General features: G+C 43.0%; 1 protein-coding gene across 2 annotated transcripts in view; it reads left to right on the forward strand.

Annotated features, from left to right (window-relative positions):
- P3H2 (prolyl 3-hydroxylase 2) overlaps positions 1-11,858 on the forward strand; it is a 138,866-nt gene extending 127,008 nt beyond the window's left edge. For both annotated transcript variants that reach the window (XM_074190649.1, XM_074190648.1), the window contains 4 exons: positions 1,644-1,758; positions 3,594-3,669; positions 7,148-7,288; positions 10,777-11,858. In XM_074190649.1, the coding sequence (XP_074046750.1) occupies positions 1,644-1,758; positions 3,594-3,669; positions 7,148-7,288; positions 10,777-10,851 (407 nt within the window). In that variant the 3' untranslated portion in view covers positions 10,852-11,858. The remainder of the gene's footprint in view (positions 1-1,643; positions 1,759-3,593; positions 3,670-7,147; positions 7,289-10,776) is intronic.
- Positions 11,859-15,201: the final 3,343 nt, after the last annotated feature.

The raw sequence follows: 15,201 nt of genomic DNA on the forward strand, positions 1-15,201 counted from the left end.
TAAGGCAATCTTTTCCTTCCTCCCTGATGGATTCACTCCCACAATGGCTCTTCCCAAACTTTTCAGTCCTTCCTTAGACCCCCAGTACTCTCCATCTCTCATCTTCTCAGTTGAGAACCTTGCCTCATACTTCACTGAAATAGTTGAGGCCAATTACTAAGGGTTTATTCTTCTCCCCTTCCCCTCAATTCATACCACTCATATGCCATCTACCTCTATATCCTTTTTCACCCTTTTTTCTCATAAAACACCTTATCTTCTGTCAAGACACCCACTTATGTGAACCTTTGATCCAGTCTTCTCCAGCTGATTCTCTTCATTGTCATCCCACTGTGTATAGGTCTTTCCCTATCTATGACCTAACTTCTTTCCTGTTGCCTAAAAATGCCTCCCATTAGCCAAAACAAAACAAATAACCTTCCCTTGATCCAATCCTTTCTAACTATAATCCTAAATCTTTTCTGTCTTTCTTTCTTTCTTTCTTTCTTTCTTTCTTTCTTTCTTTCTTTCTTTCTTGGCTAAACTCCTTGAGAAAGTCATCTTTAGGGGGCAGCTAGGTGGTACAGTGGATAGAACATGGGCCCTGGAGTCAGGAGTACCTGGGTTCAAATCCAATCTCAGACACTTAATAATTACCTAGCTGCGTGGCCTTGGGCAAGCCATTTAACCCCATTGCCTTGCAAAAACCTAACAAAAAAAGGCATCTTTACTCATTACCTCCACTTCCTGTCCTCTCTTGACTCTTAAACCTTTGCACTCTGACATTTGATTATCCTCAGATTGTCTTCTTTAATGGTATGAATGCTTTCGTAACTTCCAAATACTGTGGTCTTTTCTCCTTCTTTCTTCTTGAAATCCCTGAAGCCTTTTGTCTTTCTAGTTGCTCTCTCCTTTCTCCATTTTCCTGACACTGATATGCTTTGTGATTCTCCCATCAGAGCCCTCCTCAGTTTTGTTTTGGTTTTTTTTTGCTGTATTTTCACCCAATTTGTACCCATTAACAGTGAATATCAATGCCTCCCCCCACCCCCGGCTTGGGGCTCTGTCCTTATCCCTCTTCTTTTTTTTCTCTTTGGATTCTCTTACTTGGTGATCTCATCATCTCCATGCACTTATGATCATTTCTATACAGAAGACAGAACTATTTAGCCAGACCTAATCGCTCTTCTATCACCAATTGCTTCTTAAGCATCTCAGACTGGATGCTCTAGGCATTTCTCATTTAAATGCCAAAACAGAACTCATTATCTACTACACACACACACACACACACACACACACACACACAAACAAACAGCACACCATATTACCCAGTCATTTTTTTTTGCCCCAAACCTTAGTCTCATCCTTGATTCCTCACTCACATTCATTCTATACATGATGTTTTGGACTTTTTTCCTGGTGGTTTTGAAATGTCATCACCAAGGGAATCCTTCACCTGTGGTAACTAGTTTGAAATCCAATCCCAGTTTGTCCCCTTGTCATTCTAACTTGTCTCTTTTCTGCCCCTTCCCAAGTGGCACAAATAGAATAGAGAAGGTGAGGCTCTCTCACCATGACAGAACCACCCCACTGCTCAGAGGGAAAGTTGCCTGCTCCCATTACACCATGATTTACTCTTCCTTGATCTCCTCCTCTGGCAGATCAGCCACAAAACAGGGATGACCTCAGCCACCCCATCCATGCCGATAACTGCTTCTTGGATTCTGACACCAATGAATGCTGGAAAGAGTTTCCTTTGGCTGCAAGGGATTACAGGTACCATCGTGGATTAAAGGTTGAGCGCACCATTATCTAATTTCCAAAATGCAAAGGCACTAGAGACAGGAGAGGTTTCACCTGTCACTTAACCCTCCTCTCCATGGAGGGTTGGATGACACGAAGGAATGTTAGTTAACCTCCTCCACACATGTATGGGTAAGACCAAGCCCATTTGATCACTGAAGGACTACAAGTCAAAAATGGGGTTGCCATGAATCCCTGAGGCCCAAGACTAGGAACAAGAGTGTCCTTGGCTCCTCCAGTATCTCTGTCTTCAAATGGCAAAATGTTTGTCCCAATTCTTTGCTTCCCAAGAGACTGATTAAATCCAATCAAGACAACAAACAATTATTAAGCTCCTGGTATCTATCAGGCACAGTGTCAGGATCTAGGGGTACAAAGAAAGTCAAAGACAGGGCCCCTCCCTTCAAGAAGCTCACATTCTAATTGGGTAGGCAAAAAAGTAGTACCTTTATCCATGATATATACAGATAGGTGGAAGGTAATCTCAGAGGAAGGGACTAGGGATGGAGATCCCCAGAAAAGTCTCCTGCAGAAGATAAAAATTAAACGACTTCTTAACAGAAACCAGGGAAATCAGATGGGCTGGAAGGGCAGGTCTTTCTAGGCATGAGAGAAAGCCAGGACAAAGACATGGAGATTGAAAATGGAGCATCATCTTGAACAAACAAGGAGGCCACTGTCACTGGATCATAAAGTAAATGAAGAGAAATAAAGTATAAGACAGGCAGAAAGGTGCCAGGTTGTAAAGACTTTAAAAGTCAAATAGAGGATTTTATATCAGATCCTGGCTGTGAAAGGGATCCACCAGAGTTTATTAAGGTGAAGTTGGCTACAATGTTCAGAAGCAGGAGCTAATGGCTATCCCTAGATTTTTACACTTTTAAAACATTATGTAGTATTTTATTTTCCCCAGTTAAATGTAAAAACAATTTTTAACATTCATTTTGAAAACCTTGAGTCCCATATTCCTTCCTTTCCTCTCCCCTTATTGAGAAGGCAAGCAATTTGATATAGGTCGTACGTGTGCAGTCATGCAAAACAACACCATAATAGTCATGTCATGAAAGAACCAAAAGACTGAAAAAAACCCTCAAGAAAAATAAAGTAAAGGAAATTTGCTTCAGTCTGGATTCAGACAGCATCAGTTGCTTTTTGCTTCCCCTCTGGAAATGGAGAGCATTTTTTTTATCTGAGTCCTTCAGAGTTGTCTTGGATCATTGTATTGCTGAGAACAGTGAAGTCATTCACAACTGATCATCTAACACTATTACTGTTGTTTTGTACTTAATCTATTTCCCTTTGCGTGAGTTCCTGTAAGTCTTTCCAGGTCTTTTGAGACCATTCTGGTCATCATTTCTTATACCAGAATAATATTCCACCGAATCCCAAACCACAATTCATGCAATCATTTCCCAAAGGATGGGCATTCCCTCATTTCCAATTCTTTATAGTTATGGAAGATGAAAGGAGGAATCTGTTGGCAAGGTAGTGAGACTAGAGGCTGGGAGATCCAATTAGAAGACCATTAAAGTAATCCAATTAAGATGCTACTGGGCTCTGCACAAGGGTGTCGACTATGATATGAATAGAAAAAGGGAGAACATAAGAGCCAGATTAAATATGACAGTGACAACAAGACCTGTCAACACACTGAATACCCTGGATGAGAACAAAATTTCTGTCTGGGAGCACAGTCCTAGGAGTACCCTCAGCAGTAGAAGGCAGATCATGACTCAGTGCCCTCACCATCACTGGATTGGTGACCATGGCAGCCAGCCTCCTCAGGGTCTTTGTCTTTCTTCTTACAGCGCCATCCTCTACATGAATGAAGACTTTGAAGGTGGAGAGTTCATCTTCACTGGCATGGATTCCAAAACTGTGACTGTAAGTAGTCTTGCTCTTGACTGCTTCATTCTCCAGCTGGTTCCTACCATTTCCTAGCACTTCACACATTGGCTTCTTTTCCTCTCTTTGGGAGCCCTGATTGTTGCATCTCTTGTGTTGATTGTGGGCGAATACAGGTCCTGTGAATTCAGAACCCAGATATTGGAGCTGGAAAGGAACCTTTGAGATATCACCCCCTCCTACAAAGTCTGAGCTTCTTGAGAAAAGGGTCTCGGCATCTCTATCATCTAGGACAGTGGCTTGGCACAGAAGTGTTTATTGGTCAATTGGATTGTTGATTTGGTCCAACTCCATCATTTGAGCTAAAAGGATTAGATACCCAGGGAGCTGAAAGTAAATTGTTCCAAGTCCCCCAGTTATTTAGTCAAAGAACTTGGGGAGCATTCAGATCTTCCAATATTTGACCTAAAACTCCTTCTGCTACATCATTTTCCAGACATACCCCAAGTCAGTCTATGTCAGAGTAACATTGGAATGTGGCCCATGGCCATCTAGGGCATAAGCTTTATAGTCTGTGTGTGACCCTGATGGGAGCCTCTCATTCAGGGAGCTCTGTTGGCCTTGGTGGGGGTCATCTGCTTTGTCTTCAGTTAAAATGAACCATACCCCAGTAACTCCATGGGCCGACTGGTACCTCTGGAAACATCTACCTTTCTCTCTTCTGGACAGCATCATTAAACTACTAGAGGCTCTTGGTTTCAGTCTTCAATAGCCCAACTCAAGCCAGGGTTTGATCCCATCCCCTGGGATATACACAAGCCTATTCTCAGGCTAGCCTTCTGTCGATTGATGTAGACCTTAGGCTCCCAAAGGTACCAGTGGAGCAAAAGGGAGAGATCTGCCAAGGATCAAGTCCAAACCTCATGATGGATGATAGGACCCTAGCTTCCTGGGGACAAACTTCAAAGAGACTGACCCCCAGAAGACTCACCCCTGGAGAATGATATTTTTTTGCAAGGTCAACTCTCAAAAACCAATCTTTTAAAGCCTAGGGATTGTGATCTGTATTAGTGAAGAGAGTACAACAATTGATGAACTAAATCTTGGAACCTTAAAGTCTAAAATAAATAAAGATAAACAACCAAAAGAAGTCAGATCTCCCTAAAAATGACTTGAGCTGAAAAATGCAATGGTTCTGAGAAAAACATTTTCTTTGCTTTGCCTCCCTCTAGGGGCTAAATTTGGTAAAGGTTGGGGTGGCTAGAGACAACAAAGCAGTGGAGAGCCTCTGGATCCTGGCACTTTCCAATGGGTGCTGATGGTATTTGATTGGCTGCTCAGATCACTTCAAATGTTTGATTGGTGCTGTTTTATATATACATATCTAATATATAATATAATCAATATATTATGAGTGACTCAGCTAGACAATATTATCTTCTTTTGTCGGAAAAACCAAAATAATTAACATCCTGCTCCTGAACCTGTACTTCATTCTGTAGGATGTGTGTTTGGAGGGGTAGCAATAAGAAAATTAGCATTTATTTAGTGCCTACTTATGACAGTGGCTGTGCTCTGTGCTTTTTTTTTTACAAATATAATTTGTCTTTGTAAAAATCCTTTGAGGTAGGTGCTACTATTGTTTCCAGTTAAGGAAACTGAGGCAAACAGGGGTGAACTGGCTTCCCTATATGTCAGAACTGAAGGAGCTCAATGGAAAGTGTGACATGAAAGTTTGAAATAAATACCCCTGGTGTTCACTTGGACTATTTTTGCTCAACCTGTGGCAGAATCTTTCAAGCTCAAGTCGATCCATTGAGCCATAGTTGGACACTCTGTCATTTGTCTCCAAAATGGTGATTTCATTTTGGTCTTCTTCAATAATGAAGGACAAGAACCAACCAGATGACTGAAGCTGCATTTGAACTCAGGGCTTCCCAACTCTAGGTGAAGAGCTCTCACCCCTGGGTCACCAATGCGGCCCCTCTCAGACAGCATGTCAATCAATGAGTTAATCAATCCACAAGCATTTATTAATGGTTCCCATATGCCAAGCCATGGGGGACAGTGTAAAGAGAAACAGCTCAGGTGTCAGAATTCCTGATCTCCAAGTCCTCCTCTCAGGATCACTACCTAGTGATGCTGGCAAGTCATTAGCACCCACCCCCAGACCTTGATATCTTCATTTATAAATAGGACAAGGACCATTTTGCGTTTTGTTTTTTTGTTTTTCGTTTTTGCAAGGCAATGGGGTTAAGTGATTTGCCCAAGATCACACAGCTAGGCAATTATTAAGTGTCTGAGGCCAGATTTGAACTCAGAAGAACCAAGTTTTTGGCAACAAAACTCTGTCTGCTTTATCTGAAATCTTTCCATTTCATCTGCTTTCATATTATTGTGTTCATTTTGTAAATTGTTCTCTCACGTATCTGTTCTTTAGAGGCTACTTCCTATTAGGTCCATTCATTTTTAATAGCAATAAATCTCATTTGAGAAGTATCAGATAAATAAAACTGATAATCATGCAATTAAATTGAAGAAAAGATAACTCAGAAGACCTGAGTTCAAATCCTGCCCCAACCATTTTCCACCTCTAAGACCTTAGCCACCTGATGTTCATGCTCTGAGATGAGTTCAGAGACTTTAAAGTTAGTCCACTGCCCAGAACCTGAGTCCTGGACTGACATCAATCCATCACCCAATGCACCTTAACTAGGTACCTACTGTATGCTCAAGGTCATAATAGTAGACTAACTCTTTAGAGCTGGAAGAGACATTTGAGGTCATCTAGACCAAGCCCCTCATTTTATAGATTTAGAAACTGAGGAGCAATGAGGGACTTCCAGAAGGTAAGCTAAACTAGTCAGTGAGGCTAGGATTCAAACCCAGATCCTATGACTCTAATCCCAGGGATTTTTCCACTACACTAGTCAGACAATTAAGTATCTACTGTTATCAGACATTTTTTCTAAGAGAGGCAAGAAACCATCCTTGCTGTTAAGCAACTGAAGTCCAAATGGGGTGGGGGGGGACTGGGGCAGGATGCAAACAAGTCTGCATAAAAAGGATGAAGACAGGAAAGATGGGAGCTGCTCAGCAGTGGAGGCATGCCACCCCGTTACTGTGAAAAAGCTTTACAAATAGACTCTGCCTTGATCAATGATTCACAATTGCCTTTGATTGAGGTAGCTAGGGAAACATTGAGCATTCCAACCCTTCCCAAAATACAGTTCATTAGGAAAACTTGGGTCAGTTGCCTCACCTGAGTACCGGCTCAAGTATCTTCATCATGAGTCCTGAAAGTTGTAAACTGCTTCTTCACTGCCCCCACCTCATATATTAGCAGAGATGTCTCAAGTGTCCATGGACCAGATAAGCTTGCCCGTACCAGGGGAACTGCTCATATACAAACTTCAAATATCCTACCATTGTGGGTTTCAATGGGGCACAAGGTGGGAATGTTCATGGTTGGGACATGCTATTATTTAAAGACTTTTTGTTGTTCTTTCCCTCCCAGGCCTCCATCAAACCAAAGTGTGGGCGCATGGTCAGCTTTTCCTCAGGCAGAGAGAACCCCCATGGAGTGAAGGCTGTGACCAAGGGGCAGCGGTGCGCTGTGGCTCTTTGGTTCACTTTGGACCCCTTGTACAGGGAGCTGGTAAGTCTGTTATGCTTTCTGGTGGTCTGCAGCAAGTCAGACTTGCTCACAACAGGTCCATCTCATTCAATCCCTAAACTTGCAGAATTCTTAAGAAAAGTGTCCCCCTTTAAGGCCACTAGAGACCAGAAAACATTTCAGAGAAATGCCTCCCTCCCATTCAAATCACGTGAGGATCGTGTTGCCAGGAGAGGCAAAGTGTTTGGAAAAATGCATTGGTGGGGCAGCTAGGTGGCACAGTGGACAGAGCACCACCCCTAGAGTCAGGAGGGCCTGAGTTCAAATGTGACCTCAGACACTTAATGATTACCTAAATGAGCAAGTCATTTAACCCCACTGCCTTGTTAAAAAAAAGAAGAAGAAGAAGAAGAGGGAAAAAAGAAAAATGCATTGGTGCAGGATGAGGGGGGAAAAGCCAACAAAAAGTTAGGAAGCAGCAACTGTGCATCAGGACATACTGATGATAGAATGACAAACCAAAGGGACTGATATCCCGTTGGCCTATGAACGATGGCTACTGTCCCAATCACAGAATCTGGTCACTCAAAGCTTCCTCTCTCAGTCTTTTTTCTACCCAATCTACACAGCTACCAAAATAATCTTCCTAAAGAATGATTGTGGCCAACTCACACCTCTGCTCATGACACTGCCTTGGCTCCCTATTGGCTTAAGGAGTTAAGCTTCTAATTCTGACATTTAAGACACAAAATCTGGCTCCAATTTATAACTGCCTCTTTATCCATCATCATTCTCCTTCACTACTTCATAAATATTCCCTGGAACCAGACCAGACCCTTTAGGTGGGCTGTCCCCTCCCTTCCAGCCCCTTCCCATTTCTAATATATTTACATAGATGGACCTCACACACACACACACACACACACACACACACACACACACACACACACACTCACATACACACACTCAACACATGCCACATATATGTCACACTCACACCACACATGTCACCCACATGCCACCCACATGCCTCATACATACACGCCACACACCCACACATACACACTCACCCACATGCCACACACACACATGCCACACATGCACACACACCACACGCAGACCTGAAATATATAATTTGCTCAGCTTTCCTTCCAGAACCTTTGACTCTACATAAAGATGATAATTTCCCAAAGCACCACATCTGAATCTTTCCTGGCTTTCTTCACACCAGACTTGGATTTTGTATGTTTCCCATTCCCTTCCTCCTCTGCCCTTTCCAAGAAACTATTCTTGAGGGCAAGAACAGTTTCATTTTTGCCTTTTCCTAACTTGTGGAGCTTGGTATCCAGCAGGTGCTTAAAAAATATATGTAGATTTCATTGCATCCCAAGAAAAGGCAATTTCCCAGATTGCAGCAAGCTCTAGGCACAGCAACTCCTCCATATTGGTGAAGGTCCAATGGGATCATCCTAGAGGCTGCTGAGCCATAGGTGGAATCAGGCATCAGTGGGGCGAAGACCTGGGCTTGAGTTCAGTTCCTAACTCTTATATGAACTTTGTGATTGTGGGAAAAGTGTCAAAGAGCAAAGTATGCAAAAACTTTTTTTTGGCAAAGCAATGGGATTAAGTGACTTGCCCAAGGTCACACAGCTAGGTAATTATTAAGTGTCTGTGGTCAAATTTGAACTCAGGTCCTCCTGACTGGCCTCAGGGCCAGTGCTCTGTCCACTGAACCACCTAGCTTCCTAAAGAGCACAGTAGGAAAACCTCTCTGGGTCTCTGAAAAAAAGGCGGAGTTGGATTAGATGGACACTAAAGCCTCTTTCAACTCTACACTTAGGTTCCCATGATACTCAGTTCCCTCATTTATAAAAAAGGATTTGGACCAACATGTAAAGTCCCTTTGTGTTCTAAATTTGGAGGTGCTGCCCCTATCCCAACTTCCACAGTCAGCTCCCTAAGTAGACGGGGAACCTCCTCCTACGGAGTGAGCCAACACTTCCAGTCTTTGCCTCATGATCCACACAGAGGACTTTGTGGCTGAATGTGCCTCTGAGGCTGCCTAGCCCAGGCCCCTCATTTAAAAGAATATAAAAGTCCAGACCGGTCCAATGATTCATAAAGCACCCAGAGATGTCCTGACTGCATCATCAACTCCCTCAGAGCCACGAAGGGAACCTATCCAGCCAAAAGCACCCTGTGTTGGTGGGTAATTTTCTTGGGTTCTTGGGCCTTTTAATTTTAATGATGAGGCTCATCATGATAGAGGCTGAGTAATTAGTGAGGGGCAGCTCTGAGATCAGGAGGAACCCTGGACTTGTGGATCTGTCTGTGTCATGCAGGGTCAGGAGGTCCGAGGACGCTTTCCAGCACGTGAGTGGATCAGCTGTAGTACAGAAGGAGGTAGACTCCTTGGCCAAGGGTGGAAGAGTGGAGATCTGTATCCATAAAGGGACCGTTCACATAAATGAGAACACAGAACTACTGAACCTCCCAGCCTGGCTGCTCTATGATATCAATAAGTCCAAAAACATTGCCAGGAAAAGCAAAATCTCTGTCCTAGCCATAACATTCAAGTTCCAAATCCGTCTGAATTTCCTCCATTGATAGAAATACGCTGGTGGACCCCAAGGCCACCCTCCATCTTTTGTCAGGGAGCAGCGACATCTAGTGGCAAAAGTGGGTGATACTTCATGGAGTCTGGTTGAATGATAGACCATGCAGGCCAAGGTGATAGGCAACTTCTAAAACTGGTCCTATGAAGTGGACACACCTCCACTGCTCACTGGTTGCAGCTCACTTTGACACCTGGAGTAGCAGCTAATTGGGTTAAAGTCAACTCTGGAGTCCCTTGTTCCCAGATACCTATTCTAATCACAATTTCCATTTCTAAATCATTTCCCATGTGTCCAACCCTGGGCTAAGAGCTTCCCAATTATTCTCTTATTTGGTCCTCATAACTCTGGGAACTAGGGGCTATCCCACTGAGGCAAAACAGAAATGAAATGACTTGCCCAGGGTCATATCTCTAACTGAAGGTGGATTTGAAGTCAATCTTCCCAGTGCCATGCCCACCTCTGTCCACTGCCCCACCTAGATGAATGTAATGCTAATGTAGCTCTTTCAGACATTTAATTTTGTATTTTAATTGATGTTTAGGGAGAAGTCTGTGTCTGATATTTTCTGTTCACACAAGCATTATTTTTTTTAATTGATGCCATGTCCCTACCATCTTCTCCCAAAAGTCTTCTCTTATAACAAAGATGATTAAGCCAAATCAACCAAGACAGCAGGAGTTTCATCTTGCAGTAAATGAAGCACTGGGCACCCATAGCCACCCATTTCTGCAAGGAAAGGAGAGTGCTCTCCCAGTAGCCTCAGAGATGATATGACCTTTTGAGGACAGAAGGGAAAACAACCAGTCAATTTGCATGACCCAGGATCTAACATGGTGCCATGCACCTCCAGAATGGCCAGGCAATGGCAGCTGATAACATTGAGATGATTGCTAACCGTCTTCTCTCTTCCAGGAACGACTGCAAGCTGATGAAATGATTAGACAGTGGACCCATGAACAGAGCATCAACCCCAAAGATGAACTTTGAAAATGGCCAAGAGTGTTCTATCATATTTATTTAATAATGTTAATCTTATTAGAACCTTTTATTTTTGTACAGAGTCTTAGTATAAATTAATGGTTTAATAGGAGTCTCCAAGGCCTCCCTTTGGTCTCTGGAGATGCTTTGTCTACAGTCTTTCAATTTTCACTTGTCATCGGTGCGTCTTTTACAAGAGTCTATCAATCAGCCAATCAGTAAGCATGTACTATGTGCCTTTGCCCTGCTCTGGATACAAAAGACAAGAGCCAACCAGCTCCTGCCCTCCAGGAGCTGACCTTATGACCCAGCATACTTTTATTTTTACAAAATGCCTATTTAGTGCCCATCTCTTGGCTACAATGCTGGGAGTACAATGAAAAAAACAGAAAAAGCAAAGTCCTTCTGTTCATTTGCTGAGGATCTCAAAGCCCTAAAGGGGAGCCTTTCTCCTGTCCATTCTTCACAGCATCCCAAGATTTGAAGCTTTGAGATTTAAGGAGATTTTATGTATATTATTTCATTTGAGCTTCACAACAACTCTGGGTGATAGGTGAATTTATCACTGCCATTTTACAGATGAGGAAAGTGTTTGAGAGAGGTTAAGGGACTTGCCCAGAGTGATACACCTAGTCAAGTGTCTGAGGCAACATTTGGATGCATGGTCTTGGTCCCATATTCTATCTACTGTGTTACCTACTGATGCCACTAATGAGAGTGGCCATGAAACCATTCCAGGCCAAGACAAGAGAGGGTCCCCAACCTTCTGAGTGCCAGACCGAGGGAGTCATTGCTGGTATCTACCAGGCAGAACCTAGAACCTGCTCCAGGATCATTCATAGCACAGCTTCCTTCTTTCTCCTGCGCATCCTTGGGACCCAGATTACTTGCCAGCAATTTCCCTGATCATTTTCACCAGCTTTGGGGGGAAGGGGTACCTCATTTTTTTTTACTGTACAACACACTCATGCTTTCATCTGAATTTTTCAATAAAGGGAAATTTGATTTTAACAGTTGCTATTCTCAGGGTCGCAATCTTTCCTTCCATATGAAGAGACCTCTACTGGCTTCTTGGTCCACAATCAAACAGTCATTAAGCTCTCATCCTCAAATGTAAATATTGTCTTGTGCTAAGGGCTGGGGATACCAAGGAAGGCAAAATACAGTCTCTGCCCTCAAGACCAGTGGGTAAGGAGGCAGATTAGTCCTAGACACTTGGCACTGGAGTGAACAAGGATGCAAAATTGAAGCAAAAAGAAAGACAGTGCCTGCTATTGAGGAGCTGACCTTCAAACAAGGGGAAACAAACAATCAAGGGATAGAGGAAGCAAGATCCTTGTGACTGAGCACCACAGCAAAGGAGAAAGGAGAAACACCACCAGGAGGGGGATGAAGTGGGACTTGTCTGGGTCAGGTTCCAAAATGGCAGCCTTGGAAGGAAGTCATCAATGAGTAAAGGGACTAGGTTGACAAAGGCCTGTCCCAGGGTGGGAAAGCCCCAGGTGCTGAGGGAAGGGCCAAAGTGTAGAGAACAAAGGGTGAAAGAGCTCATACTCTATTGTTGCTAGACCAGGCCCCTGCCCTCAAAGAGCTTTCACACTAATAGAAAGTGATAAAAGAGATGTGTAATAAATGTAATAAAATGAATCCTAAAATAAAAGAGAATAATAAAAATTATAATTTAATCAAGGACACAAAAGGACTTTAAATCCCCTTGTAAGTTAGATGATGTACTTTTCTACCAAAGCTATTTGAGAAGATTAATGGAAGAGGCAATATTTATCTTGTACTAAGAAATTTGGAATCACATTTGAAGGGCATTGAATGCCAGACAAAGGAGTTTCTTCCTTATTTAATATTAGCAAGCATGTATATCCCATGTGCATTTTTGCAAAGCATCTTAAAAATGTTGACTCATTTTATTCTTGTGATAACACTGGGAGGCAGGGGTTGTCATTGTCTATGTTGTATGGTTGACAAAACCGAGGCAGAGGTCAAGTGACTAGCCCAGTCACTAGCCCAAGTAAGTGTCTGAGGTTGGATTTGAACTTAGTTCTTCCTGACTCCAGGCCCACTGCTTTATCTGTTGGGTCATTAATTGCTCAGGTATGAAGGCAACAAGGAACTATGGTGGCCTGTTTAGTCTGGATATCACAAGATTCCTATCTGTGCACCAGAAAGACCCATTGGCCTGGTACAGAAGTCAGAGAAGGTCTGGAGATGGGAAGGCCAGCTGGAAGAATATGGTGATGGTCCTAGCAAGTGACTAATCTATGCTTGGCTGGGGTTGGGAAGAGATGTTGGAAATACTATGGACAAAGAGCTCACAGGAGTGGTACCACCCAGCTGCATAACTTGTTAGACCACTGACTATTAGGGAATAAGGTTCATTTGCACACTCAAGTGTCAAAGTAGAGGTCTCAGACATTTGCCTCACTAGCTGTCTGATCTTGGACAAGTAATTTCACTCTGATTACCTTGCTTCCAGGGCCACCTCCAGTCCTCATGATTCCTCTCTGGCCACTGGACCCAGATGCTTCTGAAGGAGAAAGTGAGACTGGTGACTTAGCATAGCACCCCCTCACTCAAATCCAATTTACATGCTTGTCATGGCATCACCTCCCTTGATGTCATGGTTTTCTTCCTGTCCAAAGTGAAATGCAAGGAGAGCATAGGGAACCAGAGATGGAGGTAGAGTAACAGAGAATACAGGGGCCTTTAATTCCCAAACAGATTCACCTTGGGGAAGTCCCAGTTCTCTCTCTTGAAATTATTGGCAAAGTTTCCTGTTGTACTTAGGATGGCATGAAGGAAACTTCAGGGGTGGGCAAGCTAGCAGGTGCCTGGGCATCTACTCAGAGGTCATGGGGAAAGTTCATTCTTGGTGTTTCTAGAGTATGCAGATGATGGAGCCTTCCTTCCCTTGACATTCTATGCACTGGCGGACATGCTGGTAACCTCATTTTAGAGATGTCAGGCACTTGGTCTAGTTAATCCGGTCACTTTTTTACAGTTGAAGAAATTGTGTTCTAGTGAGAGGAACTCAACTAATCACAGTAACACAGTGAGTGAGTGTCCACATCTAGATCTGCCACTCCAAACCTGACAGTCTTTCCATCTACAGTCCAGTGGGATCTGTCTGACTGGTCATCTCTCCATGAACCCCCTAAAAGTAAACAACAGGACAATATACTTGTTTTCTGTCTTTCTGAAAAAAAGGGGAAGAAAATTTTTTTCTAAACACTAATTTCCCTTTGATTTGACTTTGATTACTAGTGTTGATTTTGTCCCTCAGATTTACAGAATAGAATTGGCCCAATGTACATCCCATCAGTCTTCTTTCTCTCTTTACATTTCTTCTCCTCTCTCCCAAGATATATTTTTTATTACTGAACACATGAAAATACTAACACCAAGAACCAAACCCTGTTTCCTAACCCAACTGCTTCCATGACTAAGTTTTTGCCATCTCAAATTCACCTAAAAGGGTGTTATGTACCTTTAGTTCCAATTGTGGGTGAATATTTCGCCCACTGTCCCATTACAAAAACTCACATGATTAAAGTTGGCTTGTTTGATCTTCTGTGGCCACTGAGGCACTAATTTCTCCCACACCTCTGGAAAATTGCAAAGGTGGGCTTTCTGGTTGGTCACAAAATCTGACTGCTAACTCCCTGACCATCTCCATGTGACCACCTTAAGATGGGCAGGTCAGAGGAGGATCTGGGACTCAACTGTGCAGACTGGACACCTAAAGGAGATAGGCTTGGGGCACCAGACAACTTGTGGGGGACTGAGTAAAGAATCTTTTCTAGCTAAAGGTCTATACTTAAACATTCTTTAAAAACAAGACCCCTCCTCCTTTTTTAATCTTCTGTCCTTCTTGGGTTTGAATTCTTTCCCATGAGGTGTGAAAACGCTTGGATTTCAGAATTGGAAGAAGGTGATCATCCTAACCACTGCTGGAACATCACAAATTGTCAGATGATATTTAGGGAGGGAACCTTCCAGTGAGATTGCCCTGAGATAGCCATTTTCATTATGAGATAGCTCCAACAGTAACAAGAGCAATAACAAGTATTTGTTTATTAAGAGTTTATTATGAGCTAGAGATGCAAAGATGCTCACTGCAGCTCACTTATTATGAACTAGAGATGCTCGCTGCAGCTCACTTAGTATGAGCTAGAGATGCTCACTGGAACTCACTTATTATGAGCTAGAGATGCAAAGATGCTCACTGCAGCTCACTTATTATGAGCTAGAGATGCTCACTGGAACTCACTTATTATGAGCTAGAGATGCAAAGATGCTCACTGCAGCTCACTTATTATGAACTAGAGATGCTCGCTGCAGCTCACT

The sequence above is a fragment of the Macrotis lagotis genome, chromosome 6 (genome assembly GCF_037893015.1).
Source record: "Macrotis lagotis isolate mMagLag1 chromosome 6, bilby.v1.9.chrom.fasta, whole genome shotgun sequence".
In the NCBI taxonomy this organism is placed as follows: Eukaryota; Metazoa; Chordata; class Mammalia; order Peramelemorphia; family Peramelidae; genus Macrotis; species Macrotis lagotis.